General features: G+C 36.1%; 2 protein-coding genes across 4 annotated transcripts; both read left to right on the top strand.

Moving 5' to 3' along the window:
* The first annotated feature begins 681 nt into the window (after window positions 1-681).
* LOC311305939 (catechol-O-methyltransferase domain containing 1) lies at window positions 682-24,392 on the top strand. 3 transcript variants are annotated; one of them, XM_084433994.1, is made up of 8 exons: window positions 682-686; window positions 18,274-18,325; window positions 19,773-19,903; window positions 20,485-20,590; window positions 20,665-20,783; window positions 22,840-22,894; window positions 23,725-23,858; window positions 24,023-24,392. In XM_084433994.1, exons 3-8 carry the CDS (start codon window positions 19,799-19,801, stop codon window positions 24,173-24,175), a joined length of 672 nt encoding a protein of 223 aa, XP_084290120.1. In that variant the 5' UTR covers window positions 682-686; window positions 18,274-18,325; window positions 19,773-19,798; the 3' UTR covers window positions 24,176-24,392. The 3 variants fall into 3 exon arrangements, with proteins under 3 accessions (XP_084290120.1, XP_084290121.1, XP_084290119.1); XM_084433995.1 differs by lacking the exon at window positions 682-686 and having other exon boundaries at window positions 18,217-18,325; XM_084433993.1 differs by lacking the exons at window positions 682-686; window positions 18,274-18,325 and adding an exon at window positions 18,941-19,103.
* Window positions 5,597-8,755, top strand: LOC311306574 (zinc finger protein 503). The gene is made up of 2 exons (XM_084435061.1): window positions 5,597-6,036; window positions 7,383-8,755. The coding sequence occupies exons 1-2, from the start codon at window positions 5,809-5,811 to the stop codon at window positions 8,610-8,612; spliced, it is 1,458 nt and encodes a 485-aa protein (XP_084291187.1). The 5' UTR covers window positions 5,597-5,808; the 3' UTR covers window positions 8,613-8,755.
* Window positions 24,393-25,533: the final 1,141 nt, after the last annotated feature.

The following is a 25,533-nucleotide window of genomic DNA, read 5'->3' as shown; positions in this document are numbered from 1 at the left end:
GCTTAAAGGAGAAGTTAACGCAAAAATGAAAATGGGAAAATGGGAAAATGGGGGCGGGGTGTGTGTGTGTGTAGGCTTTACTGTTTTCACTCATTGCTAGTGAATTTCACACATAATTACCAAGAAACTGCAAGTAAAGTCCCCCTGTGTTGAAAATACAGTTTTTACTGTTGTTTAAATATGTGACCCTGGATCTCAAAACCAGTCTCGAGTCGCACGGGGATATCTGTGGCAATAGCCAACAATACATTGTAAGGGTCAAAATTATAGATTTTTCTTTTATGCCAAAAATCATAAGGATATTAAGTAAAGATCATGTTCCATGAAGATATTTTGTACATTTCCTACTGTACATATATAAAACATTTATTTTAGTGAGTGAATGCAGCACAATCGCCAACATAAATGTAGAACTTTAGAGGAGATTTTCTCAATGTTTCGATTTTTTTGCACCCTCAGATTCCAGATTTTCAATAGTTGTATCTCGACCAAAATATTGTCCTATCCTAACAAACCATACATCAATGGAAAGCTTATTTATTCAGCTTACATATGATGTATAAATCTTCATTTCCAAAAATTGAGCCATGTGACTGGTTTTGTTGTCCAGTCACATATGGTCACATATGTGGTGTTTTTAATCTGCTTTAAGACAAACCATGTGTAAATTCATAAGTGGACACCATTGCTGAGTATTTCCTCCTTAAAACTGCAGTGAACCAAAGACAAGTCTCAAACACACGCTTTGAAATCGCTGGTGTTTCTGACGTCACAAACTACCTTGTAACCAATCAGATCAACGTGTGATCGTCAACCAGTGGATCTCTGAGCTGAGTGAGTGAGTGGAGGCGGGGCTCATTTGCATATTCATAGAACCGCGCATACTAAATGAGGCAAGGGTGTCGAGTTACATTCAAGATATTTTAAGTTTTAAATAGGTAATTGTACTTAAAAACAATTAGCAGTTTCCTGGAATGGCGTCTTGCTGTTTGTGCGTTAATATTTCACCCATATTATTAACAGGGTTCCCACTCACTCCATTAGATATGTGAAGCCTTTGTAGAGTAACACTTTATTTTATAGTGTCCTTGTTACATATGTTACATGTACTTACCATAGTAATAATGATGCATAATTACATGCAACTAACCCACAACCAAACCCTAATCCTACCCTAACCCTATAGTAAGTACATGTAGTTAATTAATATTACTCAGTACTTCAATAATTACACTGTAACAATGACACCTTAGATCTAATAACCTGCTTAACACATCAAGTCAATCCGCAACAACTACAACAGCATTAAAAGTCTAAACTATATATAATATAAAGCTAACCAGTCTAACAAGCACTTGCACACAACGGAGATCACCATGGATTCAAGTGAGACGCTCCTGACCTTTGCATCTGTTGATGCCAGCACTATAAGAGCGCAAACAGGATTCTGTCCGATAATGGCGAGAGATGTCAGCAGTCATGTGACAAGGTTAAAACTCCTCTTAAGAGCTCCGGCATCTTGACAGCTTGAGAACGGATGTATAAAATGACAGCCTAGAAGCCACGAATGCATCCTTTCAGCAGTCTAATCCTGTCTCTCTGTCAGGGCTAATGGTTCAGTCTGTCGATCTGTGTCACTCCTCGCCGACGACAAGCGCTGTTAAACGCCTGTAATGATACAGCCGAACCAAAAAACTATTTGGACAATTAAACGTGTGTGAATGTCATTGCATTAGATAACAAAATATCAGAATCAATCGTCGTCTGCCGTATGGGCTTTTCTCAGAACTAAATATCAAACATTCAGACATATGAAGCCTTCAAGTGTCTGAATACTAATTTTGTGTCCAATTTAGATCTTTAAAGTGAATCAGTAAATACATTATGTATATATATATGAAGAGTTCAGATGCAAAAGCCTGTAAGTGCCATTTGAAATTTTCTTCTAGAATGATAATGGCAATGAAAATTACCTATTAATTGTCATTTAAGTGAAATTACCGAACTTAAATATACGAGCTTGATAAAAATTATCATTCTAGAAGAAAATTAGAAGCACTTAGAGGCTTTTGCATCTGAACTCTTCATATATATATATAATTTATTTACTGATTTATTTTAAAGATCTAAATTGGACACAAAATTAGAAGTGTGCGTGTGTGTGCTGTGTATAATTATTTTGTATATATGCAGTAAATACACACATATGCATGTATATATTTAAGAAATATTTGCTTGTACATACTGTATATATATTTATACATCATTTATATTATATATAAATATGAATATTTTATATATATATATATATATATAAAAAATCTTAAATATGTACATGCATGTGTGTGTATTTATATATCCAAAATATTTATGCACAGTACACACACATATATTATGTAAACACTTATTTTGGATGTGATTAATCATATATATATATATATATATATATATATATATTAAATAAAAATGTAAAAGGTTGCATTGTTTTCTATTAGCATTATCACCACTACACTTTACTAATGTGAAAATCTTGCATGTGCATTTGTTTGTTGAGATGAACCCGGCCCTTAGCACAGGAATGCCTGCATGTTTTCAGGTTAGTATTACAAGTAAAGGATGATGAGCTGCGTTTGTGCGCAGGTTTATTTATTGCAGCGCTGCTCGACCACACGCCGTCCAGGGAAACCATCGCCATATGTTTGCATGAGCTCTGCGGGGCTTAATGGCGCTTTCTCTTTCTTTACTACCCCATCAGGTCCTGCTCGATGCGTCTGTGGCGTGGATTAATGAGCGGAAGATAATGAGCAGAGCAGAAGACGATGTGCTGTACCACATGAACATCTCTCCGGAGCTCCCCATTCCCAATAAAAGCAATACGCTCAATTACTGGGCTTATCTGTTACTAACTGATCCTCCTCTCTCAACCGGCAATCAAAGGCTTTTCTTTGCCTTGGTTTGCATTCAGACACTTCATGTTTCTGCATCCAGATATGCATTATTAGTTCCATTTTATAATTGAGTACAGCTCAAAAACAGTGAGGAAAGTATTGCAGTTTCCATGATACACTTCCACTTTATATAAAACAAAGCATGCAACAGTAAACACAATCATTCACAGCCGCTATTAATTACCAACATTTCCTCAGTCCTCATGAGCCTCCAAACCTCGCCCAGGCCTACATAAATATGCAAAGGAAAATTAATCAAATGAATTTCCAAAGAAACTGCTAAATGTTTTACAACTATTATAAATGCATCAGATCCTAGTCATATGCTATCTGAATATAATGTGTTAAACATGTGAATATTAATATTCTGTCTTTTGTTGAGTGTATAGTAACCTAGTCTCTCTATTGTTATGTGTATCTAAGCAAACAAAGAAGCAAATATTTAATATTGATTAATATTAGTAATATTTTCTAGCCAGAAGATTAAACAAGTTTGAAGGCTCATTGAAAAAAAAAAAAAAATCAGATTTTTTTAACAGCTTTACTTTAATAAAACTGTACCTTTAGTCCTACAGGCAGCAGCGTGTAATTATATTTGCATGCGTGGAGTTTTCCATAAATATGCCAAAAGGGTGTGAAATATCGAGGAGGCGTTCAAAACTTTCTACTTAAATGTGGTGAAATATGGCCCGTCTGAAATGTGTTCCCATTACGGAGTAACGCCCGTGTGCTGGGCGTCATCCATCACCCACACAATAAAGGGGGAGTTTCTGGCCCTAATAACTCACCGGCAGAAGCGAGAGCTGACAGCCTCCACTGAACACAGCAACACACACTCACACACACACTCATCCATCAGAGCATGTGTTACACAGCCTTCATTAATAACAATCAACACCGGATTACTAAACTATTCATATTCACAGATAGAGAGACAGAGAGATAAACACGGGATTAGTAAACTATTTAGATAGATAGATAGATAGATAGATAGATGGATAGATGGATAGATAGAACGATAGAACGATAGATAGATAGATAGATAGATAGATAGATAGATAGATAGATAGATAGATAGATAGATAGATAGATAGATAGATAGATAGATAGATAGATAGATAGATAGATAGATAGAACGATAGATAGAACGATAGATAGAACGATAGATAGATAGATAGATAGATAGATAGAATGATAGATAGATAGAACGATAGATAGATAGATAGATAGATAGATAGATAGATAGATAGATAGAACGATAGATAGATAGATAGATAGATAGATAGATAGATAGAACGATAGATAGAACGATAGATAGAACGATAGATAGAACGATAGATAGATAGATAGATAGATAGATAGATAGATAGATAGATAGATAGATAGATAGATAGAACGATAGATAGATAGATAGATAGAACGATAGAACGATAGATAGATAGATAGATAGAACGATAGATAGAATGATAGATAGAACGATAGATAGATAGATAGATAGAACGATAGATAGAACGATAGATAGAACGATAGATAGATAGAACGATAGATAGAACGATAGATAGAACGATAGATAGAACGATAGATAGAACGATAGATAGATAGATAGATAGATAGATAGATAGATAGATAGATAGATAGATAGATAGATAGAACGATAGATAGATAGAACGATAGATAGAACGATAGATAGAACGATAGATAGAACGATAGATAGATAGATAGATAGATAGAACGATAGATAGATAGAACGATAGATAGATAGAACGATAGATAGATAGATAGATAGATAGAACGATAGAACGATAGATAGATAGAACGATAGATAGATAGATAGATAGATAGAACGATAGAACGATAGATAGATAGAACGATAGATAGATAGAACGATAGATAGATAGATAGATAGATAGATAGATAGATAGATAGATAGATAGATAGATAGATAGATAGATAGAACGATAGATAGAATGATAGATAGAACGATAGATAGATAGATAGATAGAACGATAGATAGAACGATAGATAGAACGATAGATAGAACGATAGATAGATAGATAGATAGATAGATAGATAGATAGATAGATAGATAGATAGATAGATAGATAGATAATTACAACACTCCACAATACCATATTTTTCGTTGTAATCACCAGATATGACATTTATGATTACTTCTCCATTTCATTTTCTACGCTTTGGGTTTATGGTTTTTGGAAATATTTGTTGGACGTGTCATCAGAGAATAATGTTTTTTATCAGGCCGGTTAAACTGGTGCAGAACTCTCTACATTACTCAAGTCTGTGGTTTACAGATGCAGACATGTCTAATACCAGTCTGAGATGACCTGTGAAGAAGCCATCAGTCATGTTTAAGTACAAAGAAATCACACCAGATGTATTATCAAACCTGGTGTGCTTTTGGATTAACATTAAAAGAACAGAGCCTATAAATTATAATACTGGATTTGTTTTATTACAAGCTAGGATTTATATATTGATGTGAGGTTGTTTTCACCTCCTCAATATGGCCAAAACAAACGCCCACAACGGTGACGTCACACACCCATTGGACCTGTCAATCACCTCACGCAGCGCTGTGATTGGACGGCAGTGAAGGCTTTAATCTCGGGTGCGCGTGAACGCGAGGTATGTGTGAGCTGAGCTCAATGCGAGTGCACGACGCGGAAGATAAGATGCGCTCCGAAGTCTCTCTGCACCCTTTCCCCAGCAATAACCTTTAAGGATTATATTGTGTGGTTTTTTTGTGTGGTTTTTTTAACATTTGGACACATTTGTTTGCCTTCTTGGGAAATACTTTTTTGTCAGATGCGCTTCCAGATTACGCATAGAGAAGTGGGACATGATCACATTGCCAACGGAGTCTGCTGTGTTTAGTGTGGTGTATCCAGTGTGGGACGAGAGCCGAACCCGTGACCACGTCCAGCACTCAGTGTCTCCCGCACACCCGCAGCGCCAGGCGAGCCGTTTACCCGTGAAAGTGTTGAAAATGCTGAGCGCGCGCACGGGACACATCCTTCACCCGGACTATCTCCAGCCGCTCCCGTCCACTCCCGTCAGCCCTATCGAGGTAAAGACTGTTTCTTTTACAGTCCATATGGGTAAAGCTGACAGTTTGCGACACGAAACAACACATTTCTTCATTTTTTTCCTCATTCCATTCTTTATTTTCAACTCTTAATCTACCGCGTGAATGCGCAAATCCTGAACGCGCAGCCTTTTCGTGTTGGAAAACACTAATATTTACCAGAGGTTATAATTAACCCTTTATACTACGCAGTATTTTTTTTTTACAGTATATGGGTAAAGCTTACATTTTGCGACACGAAACAACACCTTTCTTCATTTTTTTCACTCCAGTCTTTATTTTCAACTCTACCGCGTGAATGCGCAAATCCTGAACGCGCAGTGTTTTTTATTTTTTGATAACGTTTACATGGCAAAAAACTTTTCTTAAAAGTATTAATTTATCTAATTACTTTTTTTTTGTGCACTGATTTATACTCTTACAAACTCAAAAAAAGCGAATAACTGTAATCTAATACTGACGATAAAAGCTTATAAGCGCAACATTAGAGAATTGTTTTTATGCATAAATAATTAGGCCTCAATAAACCTCAGCATTTTTGAAATTGCATCACTGCAATTCTATGCGAGTTGCCATACGACAATTCTATACTAATTCTGTAAGGCAAAGTTGTTTGTATCAAAAATGCATAAATACTGGAAAGTGTTAAAATAAATACTTTCCACTATTTATGCATCTTTTCCAGTCAATTTTGAGTCTTGGATGAAAAATAAAACAAACATCATTAATGGTTTCCTTAAAAACTGACCTTCTACTTCCAACAATGCATTTTTTCCCCCTTTTGTTATATAAAGGTAAGGAAAACAATATATGTTCCCATAAGGACACACATTTTATTGCGTGTAAAGAGGGATATAACAAACCCTCGACACTTGATTTAATGTCTCTGCAGCATTTTAGATTTAAGATTCAAGAGGCTGGAGTCGTGCTCAAAGGCTTTACGGCGCCTGACGTAAATCAGCACTGAACATTTACCTTTTTTAGCCTAGAAAATGTCATGAACTCGTTAATTAAAGGCATGTTTATGTGGAAAGCATCAGTATTTTCAGTAGTTCAATTCAGTGGTAATGTCAAATTTAAATATGGGTGTTCTTTTGAAACTATAATATACTTAAATCTGTCTGTTTTCACAGTTGAAAATAATAAAGATAGATAGATAGATAGATAGATAGATAGATAGATAGATAGATAGATAGATAGATAGATAGATAGATTTTCACATTTATGTGGAAAGCATCAATATTTTGGTAATGCCAAATGAAAATGAAAATGTAAATATGAGTGTTCTTTTGAAACTATAATATACTTAATTCTGTCTGTTTTCACAGTTGGATGCCAAGAAGAGTCCGCTCGCCCTCCTCGCACAAACATGCTCCCAAATCGGGAAGTCGGATCCCCTTTCCTCGTCGAAACTCTCGGCCGTCGCCTCGGACAAGGACAGCAAATCCAGCCCGCTGAAGATCAGCGACATCGGAGCCGAGGACAAATCCAGTTTCAAGCCATACGCCAAATCATCCGAGAGGAAAGACGCGAGCGGAGATAAGACCAGTTTCCGTGTCCCGAGCGCCACCTGTCGACCCGTCACACCGCGAACGGGGAGCCCGCACTCCTGCAGCTCCATCTCTCCGCAACCCGGAGATAAATCAGGGGATAAAACAGGGAAAAAGGAAAGCGATGCACGTAAAAGCTCCACTCCGGATACACCGGGAAGAACTGAGAGCAACAGCAGCGAGGCAAAGGATGTTTCCAAACCGGTCACGTCCGACAGCGTTCCCACATCCTCGGCCTCGTCTGTCCTCGGATCGGGACTCGTGGCGCCGGTTTCTCCCTACAGAACCGGCCACACCGTATTCCCCATCTCCCCTGCAGGACTAGCGTATCCCGGAGCGTACGCCGGCTACGCTCAGCCCTTCCTATCCCACGGCGTGTCCCTGGACCCGAGCAAGCCCAGCGGAGGCAGTCAGATGATGAATCTCAGCGGTAAAACCGGGTCCAGTCCGCTCGCCGGAGCCTCTCCCCCATCCATCATGTGCCGAGACCCGTTCTGCCTGAGCTACCACTGCGCCAGCCATCTCTCATCCGGCGCCTCGCACGACAGCAAGCCCGGATACCCGCTCATGTATCCCATGCACCCGCTATCAACCGCTACACACTCGTTCCCCGGACACCCGTTGTATCCGTACGGCTTTTTGATCCCGAACGAGTCCCAGCACATTTGCAACTGGGTGTCCGTAAACGGGCCGTGCGACAAGCGCTTCTCGAGCTCAGAGGAGCTCCTGAGCCACTTGCGGACTCACACTGCGTTCGCGGAGAAGCTCGTGTCGGGATATCCCAACTCTTTAACTCTTCCCGCGTGTCACATGCCTGGAGCCCCGCTCGCGCTCAGGACGCCGCACCACACGCTCGGGCTCGGCACGCGGTATCACCCGTACGCTAAAAGCCCGTTACATACGAGCGCCGGGCCGGTGCCGGTTCCTGCGGCCACGGGCCCGTTTTACTCCCCGTACACACTGTACGGACAGAGACTGACCACTGCGCCTGGACTCGGATATCAGTGAGGGAATGACTTTTGTATGTTTTTGTTCACCTCAGGACTAGTGGACCATTATTTATTAAAGCTAGCTTTAAAGCGAATGAAATAAAAACATTTCAACAAGACTCACATGGCTTTATTTAAACTGTTACAGACATAATAACTCTCGGTAACACTTTATTTGACACTGTCCTTGTTACACGTTACATGCACTTACCATAGTAATAACAGTAAATTATGCATAATTACATGCAACTAACCCTCAACCAAACCCTATAGTAAGTACATGTAGTTAATTAATATTACTCAGTACTTACATGTATAATTACACTGTAACAATGACACCTTAAAATAAAGTGTAACCTGACTCTCTTATATATATATATATATATATATATATATATATATATATGAAAGATGAAACAACCCTCAACTGAAGCCGAGACACACTGTGTAATGTCTTATAGCCAAAATTTGCATGTTTATTTCTAAGTTTACTTGAAAACTTATATTTTAATGTTTGTGGGGGAGAAATGTTTTTACTGTGAAACTCAGGGAAAACGACAGCAATTAAAGAATAACTCCGTTCAGTCTGTGCACTAGTTTATTTGTCTTTTGACTTTCTGTGCCAAATCTACAGCACTGGTTTATTTAGACGCTAAAAACAAGACTTTTAATGTTGCGTTTGGGGCATGTGCTCAATAATAATAATAAACCTCAGGTTATATATATATATATATATATATATATATATATATATATATATATATATATATATATATATATTACACATACACACATACATATATATATGTGTGTGTGTGTGTGTTTATGAGCCTTGTTTTTTTATTACTTTTTAAAAGTATTAAATAAATCAGGTAATAAAGAAGAATAGGTCTAAGATATAAAATCAATATAATAGGTATGCATTTTATATATACAGGAATTAAAAAAATCTATTTATTCCTTAAAATGAATAAAAAATGTGCTAATAAGGGATTTATCATACAAAATGTGGTTACATGATCAAACCTATGAAAGCAATAATGCAAACCTATTGGTAAACACTTTATAATATTAGTAAGTCATATTTTTATAAACACTGTACAGTTCATGCACATTCACTTAAGAATATAAAATAGCATATGAATCTATTTGAATATATTACAGTTTTCCTGCTGAATAAAACATCCATCATTTTATTTCTCCAGAAGAGCATCAAACTCTCTCTCCACATTCAGTTGCTCTGAATATCAGAAGAAATGACAGATTTATTTAGCGGTTTGATTTAGAAAGGGTTTCGTACCAATAATGCATGGACAATCACAGGTTAATGTTCATCATAGAGAAAAAACATCTCAATAATAAATCAAACAAATGCTTGACAGAACAATGTGACATTTAATCACTCAGAATAATTCCTGTGTAACGCCGACAAGTCTCTTGATTTAAACATGTCAAACGTTTGGACACACTCTCTCATACAAATATAAAAGTCATCAGAATTATGAAATGACACTTAAATAGTTTGCATAATATTATACGATAGTGGCCAAAAGTGATATCTGGCCTATCTTCACCCTTTATTTAATGTGTTTTGTAATCATAATGCGTATTGTAGCTTGGAGTCCATTGTTTTATTTGTGATCATAACGCAATGAAACATGAAAAATTGTGCAACATAATTTTTGGCCAGACTCTCATACAAAGAATTTATGAACACATGCAAAAACAAGAGAGAACCAATGAAATATTAATAACTGATTATGTTGTAGTCAGTGTGTGCTTTTCCCTGTCAGCTTTTTGTTTTTCAATGCATTTTTCTTTTTGCATAGTAAAATAAAACCTCTAGCTGTAATTGACGAATCATTTTGTCAGATAAATACCTTAACCAAAGTTTAGTGTTTTGTTCTTCCCTCATAATTAAATGATTAAATATATATATATATATATATATATATATATATATATATATATATATATATATTTTTTTTTTTTCCTCATATTTTGATGGTTTAATTGAATTTGTAGGGTCATAAAAAACAACAATCCCCTCTGGCCATCATTTTTGGCCATTAAATGAACTTATGCATATAAAGTAGACACAATGTTGCAATTCATATTCAGGCAAAGCACATGTAATTTATATATTTATATGCATGCTTCATAAATAATAATATTTAAGAAATTGTTCCTAGTGGGAAATGTTGTTTGTTTATATTTAGGCCATAAAACATTTCACCTTCGCTCTAAAGATATTCTGGAGACGCAGAATCATATTTAAATGAAGAATTAGGATCTGAAAAATCTGCATAAAAGATAAATTTTTTATATAAAATTGAACCAAATTAGACATGTATATTCAAGAAATGTCTCTTTCCTTTCATTGGAAAAGGCCCAACAACTAAAGCCAGCACAAAAGGCTAAATGGAGTATAAAAATTGCATATATGGGCATTTTTTGCCACACCGCATTTTTTGTTTTTGGGCATTTTTGCAATTTTCTGGCTCAAACATTTGCATTACCATGTGTGCTGCGGCGTGCAAACTTAAAACACAGTTCCTTAAAATATTCATCATGACAGACTCCGAGAGTCACTGGACGACATAAACAGCATGTTTAAAACAGCATGTTTGAGTTACAACCCAAACCCACAGCGTTTTAGGCTCAAACATGCTAACTAACCCACGACTCTGTGCGCCTCTTGCTGATGCGACATGAAGCCCTGACCGCCGACCGACCACACGTTCATATATTAGTAACACAAAACAGCAACAATCGCTCCAGTGCTTCAGGCCGCCCGATGAATCTTTCAGTGCAGTGAACAGCTGTCGGCTGTTTGCACCTGGATTCTGCTCAAACCACGACTGGGCACTAGCGCTTTCATCTTGTTTTTCCAGTAAAATAACTACATATCCAAGAGGAAAACAGAATTATGTTTTTGTCATGTTTCTTGTTCTTAAACGCAAGTGCAACTTCGGACAGTTGGTGGCGCTAGAGGGATCGAATTAGAGACTCCACAATGGCTGTGAGTTAAATTCAGATTGTCCTCTATCTGTGTGCCAAATTTTACCATTTTCCGGCAAGGATTTCATTTATTTAACTTTATTGTTTCCCCAAAAACCCACTATTTTTTGTACGATGCATCAAAGCATTAGATTTCCGGTTAGAAAAAATAACTTTAAAATCTTTCATTTCGCCTTGTTTTAAGGATGTTTAGATAACTGAAAAATGACTCAAAGATACTGATGAAGATGATTTGTGCACGGAGTAAATCACCAAACATACACAAACAGACAAAACTAAACACTCACAGATATTAGATACCCATAAATAATCTTGTGCCGCACAGATTCTACACAGATGATCGTTCACTGTGACGGCGTGTTTATAGAGTCATTACAGCTGCGCTTCTGTCGGCTACACACACGCTGTTGCTAAGGTGTTCTGTGCCTGTTGCTAACGCTCTGAGAAATGAAGGATCCCAATGGGAGTTTTCTGAGTGATGCCATAGATTTGTTTTGTTTCTTTGGTTTTAGTTCTTCAAAGAATGCATTTTAATAATCTAAAAAACCTTTTTTTCTGCTTTAAAGAACCTTGGATGTTCCAGTTTCTTCATGAAACCATCAATGCCGATAAAGATCCTTCATTTTTAACTCTTTCCTCGCCAGCGTTTAAAAAGAAAAAAAGTTGCCAGTCACGGCCATCGTCTTTGATAATTTTCACAAAAGTTTCGTGGCCCCCAGAATATTGTTGTATGAATATCTGAACATGCAATATATCAAAAGATTTTTTTTATCAAAAAAAAAGTTATAGCTTCATGCATTCTTTTTTTACATAAAAAGCAACATTTTGAGCAAAAAGCTGAGGAAAATCACATTTTTGTCAAAGATTTGGATCAGATTCAGAGCAATTATCAAATCACAGATGTCGTAGATTGACTCCATCAACACCCAAAGCTCCACTTTAGCTCCTATAACTCGTCCTGGGTCGACATTCATTCGGTAACGTTAGGCCGTTTTGATTTATGCGCCTTTTAATGTTGATGATCGCGTTATGCATATGATTACATATGATATCGCTTGTTTCTGCTTCTTTTTCGCCTGTTTTGATCCAGAGATTCTGTACTCTTTTAGATGATGCGTTTAACGTTTAACAGTGAAAACCGGAAAAAGTCTGTCAATGGCGGGGAAAGAGTTAAAATTCCCTGTAGTCAATCATTTTATCCCTTAAAACTCATCTTTAATCACCAAAATGACATTTAAACGTTTTTTTTTTCTTTGAAGAAAATGTCTTCATGCCTTAAAACAGCTTGAATGTAACTCGACACCCGTGCCTCATTTAGTATGCGCGGTTCTATGAATATGCAAATGAGCCCCGCCTCCACTCACTCACTCAGCTCAGAGATCCACTGGTTGACGATCACACGTTGATCTGATTGGTTACAAGGTAGTTTGTGACGTCAGAAACACCAGCGATTTCAAAGCGTGTTTTTGAGACTGTCTTTGGTTCACTGCAGTTTTAAGGAGGAAACACTCAGCAATGGTGTCGACTTATGAATTTACACATGCTTTGTCTTAAAGCGTATTAAAAACACCACATAGACACATAAACAACATTAAAAGCTGGATTTACACCACAGGGGGACTTTAAGAGTGTCTGAACATCGCACAGCTCATGATCTGATGTCTGTAGCATTAACTGCAGGACGAGTAGCATCAGATGATTTGTGGAATTGTAACATGAAATATGAGCAAAAGTAATATTAGTGATGCTTGACTCATCAGAACAGTCTGGAAAGACTTTCGGTTGAAGCGAGGAAACGTGCAAAGTTACACAGTTGTTTTAAAGCCACTGAAGCTTTAAGCGCAGGAGATTAATGACGGAGACTGAAAATTAGCCACAGATTGGATACAAATACACCGTGCATCGCAAACACACACACACACACACACACACACACACATTTAAACACGTACACACATGGAAACTCTTACCTCTAAACACATGTGCAGTGAGTAAGATAAATGACATCTCAACAAGCACTCCACACACACACGCAGGCCTCCACCACAGACACACACACACACACACACACACACACACACCGTAATTTCCAGGGTATTTAAGAGCAGCGAGTCGTGCCAGTTCGTGCTTCGGGTCGAAACTGCAGCCCAAACTCTCCAAACTGAGGTGTTTAAATCAGGTTTGGCATCGACTCTCAAAGAGTTTCTCAGGCCTGTTTTCGACAGTCCCTCACACACACACACACACACACACACACACACAGTCAGTCGATGCAGGGAAACACCGGAGAAACAGATGTCCGTTCTCGAGCCCAGATTGATGCGCTGTCTTTCTGAAACGGTTGCATGTGTGTGTGTGTGTGTGTGTGTGTGTGTGTGTGAGAGAGAGAGTGTGTGTTACCAGAACACTCGACACATTCCTCTCAGACTGAACGCAATGATTTCATAGCTCGTTACACTTCATCTCAGATTCATTTCAAGTCAACACTAGAAAACGGATCCTTTTTACTCTTAATGATCACAAAGGCTGCATTTATTTGATCAAAAATGCCGTAAAAATTGTGAAATATTATTGCAATTTAAAATATCCGTTTTCTATGTGAATATACAGTTAAGTGTAATTTATTAAAAAGCTGAATGTTCAGCATCATTACTCCAGTCTTCAGTGTCACATGATCCTTCAGAAATCATTGAAAATGTTGAAAACAGTTGTGCTTATTTTTTATATATATTTTTTTATTTATTATTATGATTTTTTATTATTATTCAGGATTCTTTGATAAATAAAAAGTTCAAAAGAACAGCATTTTTATTGAAATATATATTTTTTTATTTGAACTAGAAATAGTTTGTAATTTAATTAATGCCTTTATTGTCACTTTTGAATAAAAACATGAATTTATTTAAATAAATAAAAAGTTTGGTTACACTTTATCTTAGGGTGTCCTAAATGCATTAAAAGTACAGAATAATAACATGTACTTACTACATAATATAATAACCATATAGTTTGGCGCATGTAATAATGCATAATTTACTGTTATTTCTAAAGCACATGTAATATGTGACGAGGACACTAATAAAGTGTGACCAAATGTTTTTTGAATAATTCTGAAACAGTGACTTAAGCTTGAAACCATTACAGAGAAACTCTGTCTTCATTGTTACTGCTTCACACAAAGAAGAAAAAAGACACATTAAAGTGAAGAAACCTCGTCAGAGAACATGTTTGCTCCATCAGGACTAATCAGGAATGCGGTTCTTCCTAATATTGTGTGTAAATGTTCCGTTGCTGGAGTTCCTCTCACTTCACGAGGAGCACCGAGATATTAGAGACACTGCAAACATGTGGGAATACAGGAGACAGACCGCAAGCCTTCATCTGATCTCTGCTGGCAATAACACGGCAGTGACAGCCCATGAATCTTCTGCATCGCTGCTTTCCACATAAACACAAAATATGGCATCATAAAAACAAATATAGCAGAGCGCTGCCACATCTGACCTCTGCTCTAAATACCACAAATATTGTTTCAGGGGTGAAATCACTCGTTTATGAGCACATGATGTGAACACCAGCATCAGATGCCAGTGAAAGTTACATTTCAATCTAAAACCTCAGACGTGCTTTAACTTTTACGCACAAAACATTACAGGATGATATTTGGCTGCCCTGTATATGTCATAATTCAACTGTCTGATGTTAATATTATACCAGATACGTCTAAAAGATGTGCTAGAAAAATAGTTTCCACAAGTCTTTCATCAAAAGAGGCCATGAATTTAACAACGCTAAATCTGCCATAAACTCGTGGTTATTGTTAACTAGTAAAAAATAAAATTATTACAAGTATTTTTTTGTTAATCTAAGTAAAGCTGAATAAATATTAGAAACAAATATCAGATGAAAGATTTCAAGTATTTACTAAATTTAAGTGATTACTAAAACTGAAATAAAAATAAATGAAAGCCAAATAGAAATATTTAAAACAAACAAAAACTATTAAAAATTAAAAACGCACATAATACAAATCGCTAAAACTTAAACTAAAATGAAACTGAAAATATAAAATTAATAATAATAATAATATAAATAATAATACTGAAAATAACACTGCAATTAGTCATAATTGAGATAAAAAGTCAATAATCCTTAGTTGAAGTTATGACGTCATAATTATGAGATAAAAAGCCAAAATTATGATATACTAAATTGAAATTATGACATAATTTTTTTTATCTTATAATTATGACTGTCATAATTTTGACTTTTTAATTCTCATAATTGAGCAGTTTTGTCAATTTCAATTTAGTAGGTGTCATTTTGACTTTTGTCATTATTTGTACTTTTTAGTCCCTTTTTTAATCATCATTTATTTATTCTCATCATCTTTTTATGTCATAATTATGAAATAAAAAGCCAAAATTTTGATATACTAAGTAAAAAAAACTAAAGAAAATCAAGATTATGACAAAATCGAAATTATTACGTCGATTTCAACTGTCAATATAAAATTGTCAATTTTGACTTTTTATCTTATAATTATGACTCAATTTCAATTTATAGGTACAATTTTGACTTTTTAGTCATCACTTTTTATCCCCACCATCATCTTTTTATGTCGTAATTATATGACTTGTCACGATTTCAACTCTTCATCTCTTGATTATGATTTCCAGAGCACGCGTTTGTTCTGATCTGACGGGTTAAAGACGGCTCTGGCTGATCTGAGATCAGATCTGATGGTTCTTCTGCTGCTAAACTCTTAACGCCTCTCCTCAATGTGGCCTTTATACGGGCTGAACCCTCTCGACTCCAGCCGCTCAATTACAAATACCAGCCTTCAAGATGTTGCCCAATTATCGCTTTCATTGGGCTGATGGATGCCAGCTGGGCTCTCCGGCTCTGGACTCGGTTTCGGCCCATAAGTCACTCTGACAAGCGTCTCTGAAGTCAATCCAGAGGAAAAGTCCATAAAAATGTTCAAGCGTTAAAACGCAGCGCCATCAGGCATGAGTGCCGTCATGCACTTTAAGAGGAACCCGAGATGAGACCGATCACGAGATCTTCCCATCATGCCCTCTGTCTTCAGACTTCACAGGGAACGTGATGCGAGTGTGTGTCGGTGAGATTGAGAGTGTGTGTTACCTGCTTCCTGACGTGTTCATGAAGATTGACGGACGGGATCATCACTGCAGAAGTAAAGATATGAGATTATTACACAGTGATTGATTCTGGCCTGAGATAAAACTACCAAAGCCTCTCTTCTGCTCACCAAGGCTGCATTTATTTGATCAGATACTGTATAAAATACAGCAATTTTTTTTTAAAATATTATTACAATGTAAAATAGCTGTTTTCTATGTGAATATATAGTAAAGTGTAATTTATTCCTATGATTTTCAGCATCATTATTCCAGTCTTCAGAGTCACATGATCCTTCAAACTTAAATCGAAATTATGACTTAAAAAGTAAAAAGTTTGACATACTGAATTGAAATTATGACTTTGAAATTGAAATTATACATCATTTAGACCTATGTCAATTTCGACTTGTCATCATTTTGACTTTTATTCTCATTACTTTGAATTTTTATGTCATAATTAATGATTCTGGCCTTCTGAAGCCTCTCTTCTGCTCACCAAAGCTGCATTTATTTGATCAAAAGTACAGTAAAAATTGTGAAATTTTATTACAAAAAAAAATATCTGAAAATCCTTCAGAAATCAGTATAATATGATGATTTGATGCTCAAGAAAAATTTTATGATTATGATCAATGTTGTGCTGCTTAATATTTTTGTGGAAACCGTGATATTTGTTTTTAAATTTAATAAATATTTTAACAGAATCTTATGTAACATTATAAACAACAGTGTTAATCACTTGAATGCATGAATGCTGAATCAAAGTCTTAATTTCTTTCAAATAAAATAAATGTACTGACCCCAAACTTTTCCACAGTAGGCTACTGTACACTAAATATGAAAACCATAATGAACAAGATTTGCATTTCCAGACGTAAAGATCAGTGTGTATCAGCAAAAGAATAGTGTTAAAGTGTGAGGTGAGTTTAGGTTTAAGGCTTTGCTTACGCATCAACACAAGAAAGGTCACAATACAGTAAATGCTAGAGAACAGCAGAAAGTGTTTCAGCCAGATGTATTAGAGGAGAGCGCCACATGCTGGTCAATATGATGAACTACAGCCAAATCATTCTGCACAAGTTCACAGTATCATCTTTCTTTATAAACTACATAAGAAGCACTTATTGATTAAACTAAAGGTTCTCAAACCTGACAGCAAATAAACTGGTATCCTGAAATGTTTGACTAAATGTGGGCTAAAGTTTGGACATGCTTTTATAACCCAAATCTCATCAAATATTTGCTACATTCACAAATCGCACAGATTCAAGGTTGCCTACAATGACTAATACATTAAAGCTTTACAAGTTTAAGGAGAATTATTATATTAAATGCAATTTAAAAAATGCACTAAAATGAAAACTTTTAAAACTTGACTGTTTATTCATTTATCAAAGCTTTGCTCTCAAACAATGGGATTGTGTCATGTTTAATATTCATGATTGGTCATTAAAGCGGACAATCTCCACCCCTCCAAAACTGGAGCCATTTTACAGAAGAAAACGAGGACACCATCATCATCATCATCTCCAGCGAAGAAGAAACCACATACTACTGAGTTACAGTGAGTTATAGCCTTTCATATCTCAATACTGTCCGTCGAGCTGCATTTCACTGCACATGATCGATAATACTTTGTTTATGCACTCATGCATGTGTCGAATAATGAACTTCACTTATTTTATCAATGCATCAGGTTTTGTAACGCATATTTAACGCGATGTATGACCCGTCAAAAGCGCATCAGCATTGCATTATTATTGTATAGCCTACTTGTGTTTATTTGACTACAAGCGTCACAAAGGGGGAAAACGCATTTTAAACATTATACTAGCGAGAAAATAACAGTACATTAAACAAGTAACGCATTCTTACACACGACGGCTGGCTGTCAATACATTAAACGCTTTTAATAATATTACAAATAATAAGGGAATATCCGCGTGTCTGTCATGTGATTTGTATGGCTCTCGTGTCGTAATTCTCTGAGTTTAAGCGCAACTAGAAACCAGTAGAGTTTACTTAGATTATACAAATACACCTCTTTGCATAACTTAATCCTCGTATTACTCAAAAATCATGTTCCATCATAACCTTTTACTAATCTTACGAGAACAATCACATTACTCGTTCAGTACAAGCCCGTTCAGCCGAGCTCATATACTGTGTATTACGGTAACTGAGTTCATGTGTGTCTGTTGCGTCACGCTCACCTCAGTCAGATGTAAAGATCTTCAGTTGGAGAGCTGTATTAATAATAATGTCATCTCATAATTTATCCAGAGAAGCGCTTATAGGCTCAGCGATGCTGGGATCGATTTTTATAGCGGGATATTATGTGGGTAAGGAAACCATAGAACTTAACTAAAGCTGAAGTCAATCGTGTGTAACTTTCCGGAAGTTCGTGTACTTCTATTCAAGAAGCCGCAATTAAAGGCGCAGCACCCAATTAATTTAAATAAAAAGAACCAATACATTTTCAAATCTGCCTGTGAAAAATAAATATCATGTGTTGACACTTTTTCCTAATCTTTTGTAATAAAAGGGAAATTTCTTCTGTAAAACACCTTTTTAAAGACTTTCAATGATAATGCATACAATAACGAAGTATAACTGAAATATTTATATATAATAAAAATGTATTGTTTTATTGAATAGAAAACCTTAAAATGTTTTTGGGGGAAAAACTAGAAAAAAATGATACGATGAGGCCAAAAACAGCTTACATGTTGTAAAAAATAATAATAATAATTTAAAAGAATTGCATGTGTAATTACACAAAATACTGATGTGTTTCAGTGAAAACCAACCTGTTCATAAATGCAAATATCACAATTGTATGTTGAAATTTCAAATAAATAATATTAATTAAATAATTATAAAAAGAAAAAGAAGAAATCGCACATGGAAAAAGATTAAAACAAGGTGTTGTCTTATGAAATGTACACTAGTGTAAATAACACACAGTATAGCCAAAAGTCATTTCTTTCTCTGATTTCTTCTCTCTAAAGGCAAACGCAAATCTAAATTCTTCAGAATGTCGTCGGGCAAAAGTCACGTGGGTAGGAAAGATGATCCAGTGATGCAGTACCTGCTGAACAATTCCCTGCGGGAACATCCGGCTCTCAAAAAACTCCGGCAGGTAAAACTCCTCCTCCTCCTCCTCCTCCTGCTTCTTCTCCTGCTTCTTCTTCTCATCATGACGACCGTCTCGCCCTAAAAACACACAGATGTCCATAGAAAATCAATAGGGCTCAAAACTGCATAAATGCATTCTAGGTTTAAAGGGATAGTTCACCCAAATTTGAAAATTAACCCATGATTTACTCACCCTCAAGCCATCCTCGGTGTGTATGACGTTCTTCGGTTACACTTTATCTTAAGGTGTTATTGTTACATTATAATTATACTTTTAAGTACTGAGTAATATTAAGCAACTACATGTACTTACTATAGGGTTAGGATAGGATTTAGTTGAGTGTTAGTTGCATGTAATTATGCATAATTTACTGTTAATACTATGGTAAGTACATGCATATGTAACAAGGACACTGTAAAATAGTGTTACCCATTCTTCTTTCAGATGAAAAGCATGAACTATCCCTTTAATATGGATTATTAAAAAAGTAAATACAAAGGTATCACTACTAATAGATTTTTAAGAGTAATTAACATGCTGTTGTGTTTAATGAACATCTCACAACTGAAGATGTGTTTCTGTAGAAAACCATGGAGCACGAGCTGAACGGGATCATGGTGGCCTGCGAACAGGCGCAGTTCATGGCAAACTTAGCCCGATTAATCAAAGCGGAGAAAGCCATTGAAATCGGTATGTGCGTTTCAGAAATACTGTGTGAAACACTGTACGTGTGCTGAACTCAGTGTGTGTGTGTGTGTGTTCAGGTGTGTATACGGGCTATAACGCCGTGAGCATCGCTCTCACTCTTCCCGAAGACGGGAAACTGATCGCTTGTGACGTCAGCGAGGACTTCATCAACATCGGCAGACCCTTCTGGAAGCTGGTGAGTTACTCGAGAGCGGCGTAGTCAAACTCAACGTCAAGCTGACCCCCTAATGCCCTTTTCACAAGATGTAAAATAAGTCTCTGATGTCCCCAGAGTGTGTGTGTGAAGTTTTAGCTCAAAATACCCCACAGATATTTTTATATAGCTGGTTAAAATTGTCAGTTTTTGAGGGTGAGCAAAAACACAGTTTTGTGTCTGTTCCTTTAAATGCAAATGAGCTGCTGCTCCTGGCACAGGGGGCGGAGCTTCAAGAGCTTGTGTCCGTTTACCTCACACACACAGACATGCACTGAAAATTTCAAAAACTTTTAGCCTTTTATGTTCAAACTCGAGTCAGACAAAGATGGAGAGACTCAAGAAGAAGTGACAACATGTAGAAGCAACAGGACATTTCTGAATGGTTAGTTGATGAATTTATGTAGCTGATGTGTAGTTATCTTCTAGTCATTAATAGCATATTCTGTCTTGATAATCTATGAATCGTGTTCCGGGGGCGGGGTTTATGTAAATTTTAGGGTTGGTGATGTCACTAACCCGGGAGGAAGCTCGTGTAGTCTCTACCAGCCGTTTGTTGTAGTCCTTAAAAAGCGATTTCTTTAAAAGCAAATATCTCCCTTTGCTTTGAGCGTCGTAACTTTGCAGATGTTGTTTATGCTCAAACAGCAACATTACACACTAACTAAAGCTAGAAAAGTCAAATCATAATCAACCACCCCTTTAATGCTCGTTCCTGGTCTTATTGTGTTTGAAGCAACTTTCATTTTTTCCACATTTGTTGAAACGATTGAGCGTTTCCTATCACATGATGGTCCACTGCACTGTTCATAAACTTCAAGACAATATTAATAACTATCCTAGTAACATCTGACAGGTTAATAAAGATAATTGCTTTTGTGTTTTGCTACTTTCGAAGTAATAAGGGAACCAGTAATATCACATGAGACGAGATAAGCTGTCTTAGACGTCAGTTGTAGTTTACTTTTCATTTGTATGTTTAATTTAGTTTTATTTGTTAAGTTTTACACTTACATGGATGTATGATTATATGGATGCGTGTATAATACAATAAAAATGTATTGTATTATTGAACTGAAAACCTTTCATGTTTAAAAGAAAAAGAGAAACTACACAAAAAAGTTGGAGCCCAAATAATAATAATAATAGAAATGCTGGTTTATTACTTCTTAGGATTTTAATACGACAAGCCCCAAACCAGCTTTCATGTTGTAAATAATATATATTTATATATTTTTTTAAATTGCACAAAATACTGAGGTGTTTCAGTGACAGTAATCCTGCTCATAAATGCAAACATCTCAATTTTATGTTGAAATTACAAATAGTTCAATAATAATAGCAAAAAATTGCACATGGAATTGAAAATAAAATAAAATAAAATACATAAATCTCCAAGCAAGTAACTGAGGTGTTTCAGTGACAATAAAACTGCTCATTAATGCAAACATCACAATTTTATGTTGAAATTGTGAATAAATAATAATAATAATGGTTCCCAGTTCATGAAAAGCAAAAATTAAAAAGCATTTAAAAAAACTCACTATAATAAAACCCGTTTCTATAAAGTTCATATTTGCTGTAATGAAGTGTTCAAGCCTGTTTAACCAGGAAGAGTCTGCACAGGAAAACCTGGATTTTCCACAATCCCTTAAACTGGAGCGCATGTTAATAAAGTTTATCTGTTCTTATATCAGAGACCATAAACCTCTACCATGGCCTGTATGTGGGTTAATATTTAAGCTTAAGAGACTTTTAACACAGTTAATAAGTAACAATGTTTAACCCCAGTTTGCTCTAATGGATAGTCACTCTAATTTATATTTCTATAATGAGCTTTGGATGTTCATTAATTGACCGTTTATGATTCTCAGTGAATCGCTCTCTGCACCGCACTGTTGTTTTAGGAATAAACTCATTTCTTGTGAAGGTTTTGGATCTCTAGGTTCATGAATGTGAGATCAGACTCGCCGCTTTGAGACTTCAGTTGATTAACATTATAATCCTGTATTTTAATAACGTTCTGGAATCTTCTCAGGCCGGCGTTGAGCAGAAGATCGACGTGCGTCTGAAGCCGGCGCTGCAAACTCTCGGTAAGATCTGGATTTATTCAAGCATTGTGAAATTCTTCACATCTGAATCACCTTTAGACTACATTCACATCGCATGATTTCTGACACACATCTGGGTTTTTTTTTTTTTTTTTTTTGGATGAACAGCAACAAAAAAAGGGGGGAAAAGTGAATGTTGAGTAGAATCATTGAGATGCTACTATAGTTTTTACTAATATTTCCCATTTTATTTTTAGTTACAGTTTTAATAATTTTGTTATTATTATTTTTTTAATATTTCTATTTAGTTTTTTTAATTCATTTTATTCCAGTTTTTGTTATTTTTGTACATCAAGTTAACCTAAATGAAAATTGATGCATTGGAAACTTTTAGTTTTAGTTCAAATTAGAACGTTTTAGTTCTATAATATATGTTTTAAGCATCTCTATTTTGTGACTTCAGTGTGAACATTCAGATTGGAATTAACTCGACATGCATCATAATTGCACACAATTAACTCTTGCCATGAGTCATAAAATAATAGTACAATCTGAAGTATTTACATAGAAAAGTGCAAACATTAGGTCTCGTATGATGTGAGATTTGCTTTGAACAGTTTTTTTTTTTCAGTAACATAACAAATTAATTCATATTAAATATGAAATTTGCTGAGGATGTTATTTACATTTACATTTAGTCATTTAGCAGACGCTTTTGTCCAAAGCGACTTGCAATTTAGGACTAATTTAGGACAAAATAACTAAGTTATGATGAACATACATGTGAACGACCTCGAAACTAAACTGATTTGAGCAGAAGTGGGATTTGCGGTGTGAACATGGACTTTGATAATGTTTTCTTCTGTCATTAGATGAGCTTCTGGCTGCAGGTCAAGCAGAGACGTTTGATTTTGTCTTCATTGACGCTGATAAAGTCAACTACGACAACTACTACGAGAAGTCCCTGCAGCTGGTCAGGAAAGGAGGAATAATCGCTATAGATAATGTGCGTGATCACGTCTGTTCATAATAACAGCTTCTGGGATAACTTTATACTTTCAACTCCTAACACTTACTTAAAAGTGATTGCATATTGCAATAAAAACCCTGTCATGATTTGTGATGTGTCTGTTAAGCGGAGGGCTGAATGACAGTGCTGTTCTCCTTCAGGTCCTGTGGAGTGGTCGAGTGGTGAACCCAGCAGAGGGCGACGTCGACTCCATCAGCATCGACAAGCTGAACAAGAAGCTCCACCGAGACGTCCGGGTCAATCTGAGCATGCTCCCTGTGGGCGACGGCCTGACGCTAGCGTTCAAGATCTAACACGGACCAACATTACACACTGAAGAAACCATCTGTGATCATTCATTATATTGAGGATATGCACTGTAATAATTGAAGTCTGACCATATAAATATGAAGTTTTGTATTCGACTGTTCATTATGCCAACCACTGATTGTCACTGAATTGTGAATCTGAATTTTTTACATGTACAATGTATTTGTGGTATAAAAATGTTCAATAAACAAAATTACGCCACTGGAATCTGTAATATAAAAAAAAAAAGTTGAATATCAATATTTTAATCCTTAGTTTTATAAAAGGTCTAAGCAAAGAGTTTTTAGTAAATTATGTATTTTGTCAGTTTTAGTTTTTTAATGTCTATAGATTTCATTCTTTTTTTTTTCAGTATTAGTTCATGTCTGACAAAAACAACAAAATTACTCAAATTTAAGTTCGTTAATATTGTAGTACATCAAGTTAAAGGTGCACTGTCACTTTTGGCCCTCTAGCGGTTAAAAAACAACTCTGCATGCATTCATCTCTGATTTGATATGATTCTACTGCTCATAAAACATCCACTATTAGGCTTAAGAGATATGACCAGTTTAGATGGAAGAGATCTCAAGCTGACCAGCTGAAGACTGTAGCTTTACCCATTAGACACGGCAGTACTTCCTTGAAAATAAATTCCAGCACAACTATAATGAAACGATCTTCACAACAGATGATGAGAGCTACACATGACGGTGTATCTGTTCAATAAAACACCTTACTCACCTGTTGAGTAAAAACACCATCTCTGTCGCTTTTACAACATTTCTAATCCCTCAGTTCTCATCATCTCCTAAAGCCAATATAATGTTGATTCTTGTTTCATTACCAGCAGACTCTCCTCTGTTCGTTTGGTGATTTTCCGGAGGTTGGAGATTTAGTGGCTCTATAGCCATATTCGGACGGGATTAACTTTACCAGGGTAGATGGAGTAATGTATGTTACCACAGGACGTCTGTAAAATGAATGGCCAGTTCGCACAGGATAAGATATCTCAGTAAAACTAGCAGAAGTGGGAGAGTAACTCGATTTGCGCATCACGTGCACAAACACATATAACCTATATTTATATATATATATTAAAAAGTTATGTCTGGTCGAATGATGTATTAATTAACTTCAGATTGGATTGTGTTGGTAATAGGCACTTAGCTAACGCTAAAAGATGTTTCATGCCTCTAACAAGTGCTGTCGATCTTCTCTCTGATCTGACGGTGTGTGTGAAACACTTGAGTTTTGCCACAGACTCGTTCCAGCGTCTAGAACGCAACTGATGCTTCTTCAAGCGTCTCCATACTTGAAAAACCGCGGGAAACTACTTTTAAACAGGAAATGACGTACGGGT

This window comes from Rutilus rutilus (assembly GCF_951802725.1).
Source record: "Rutilus rutilus genome assembly, chromosome: 16".
In the NCBI taxonomy this organism is placed as follows: Eukaryota; Metazoa; Chordata; class Actinopteri; order Cypriniformes; family Leuciscidae; genus Rutilus; species Rutilus rutilus.
This window is presented reverse-complemented; position numbering and strand designations above follow the sequence as displayed.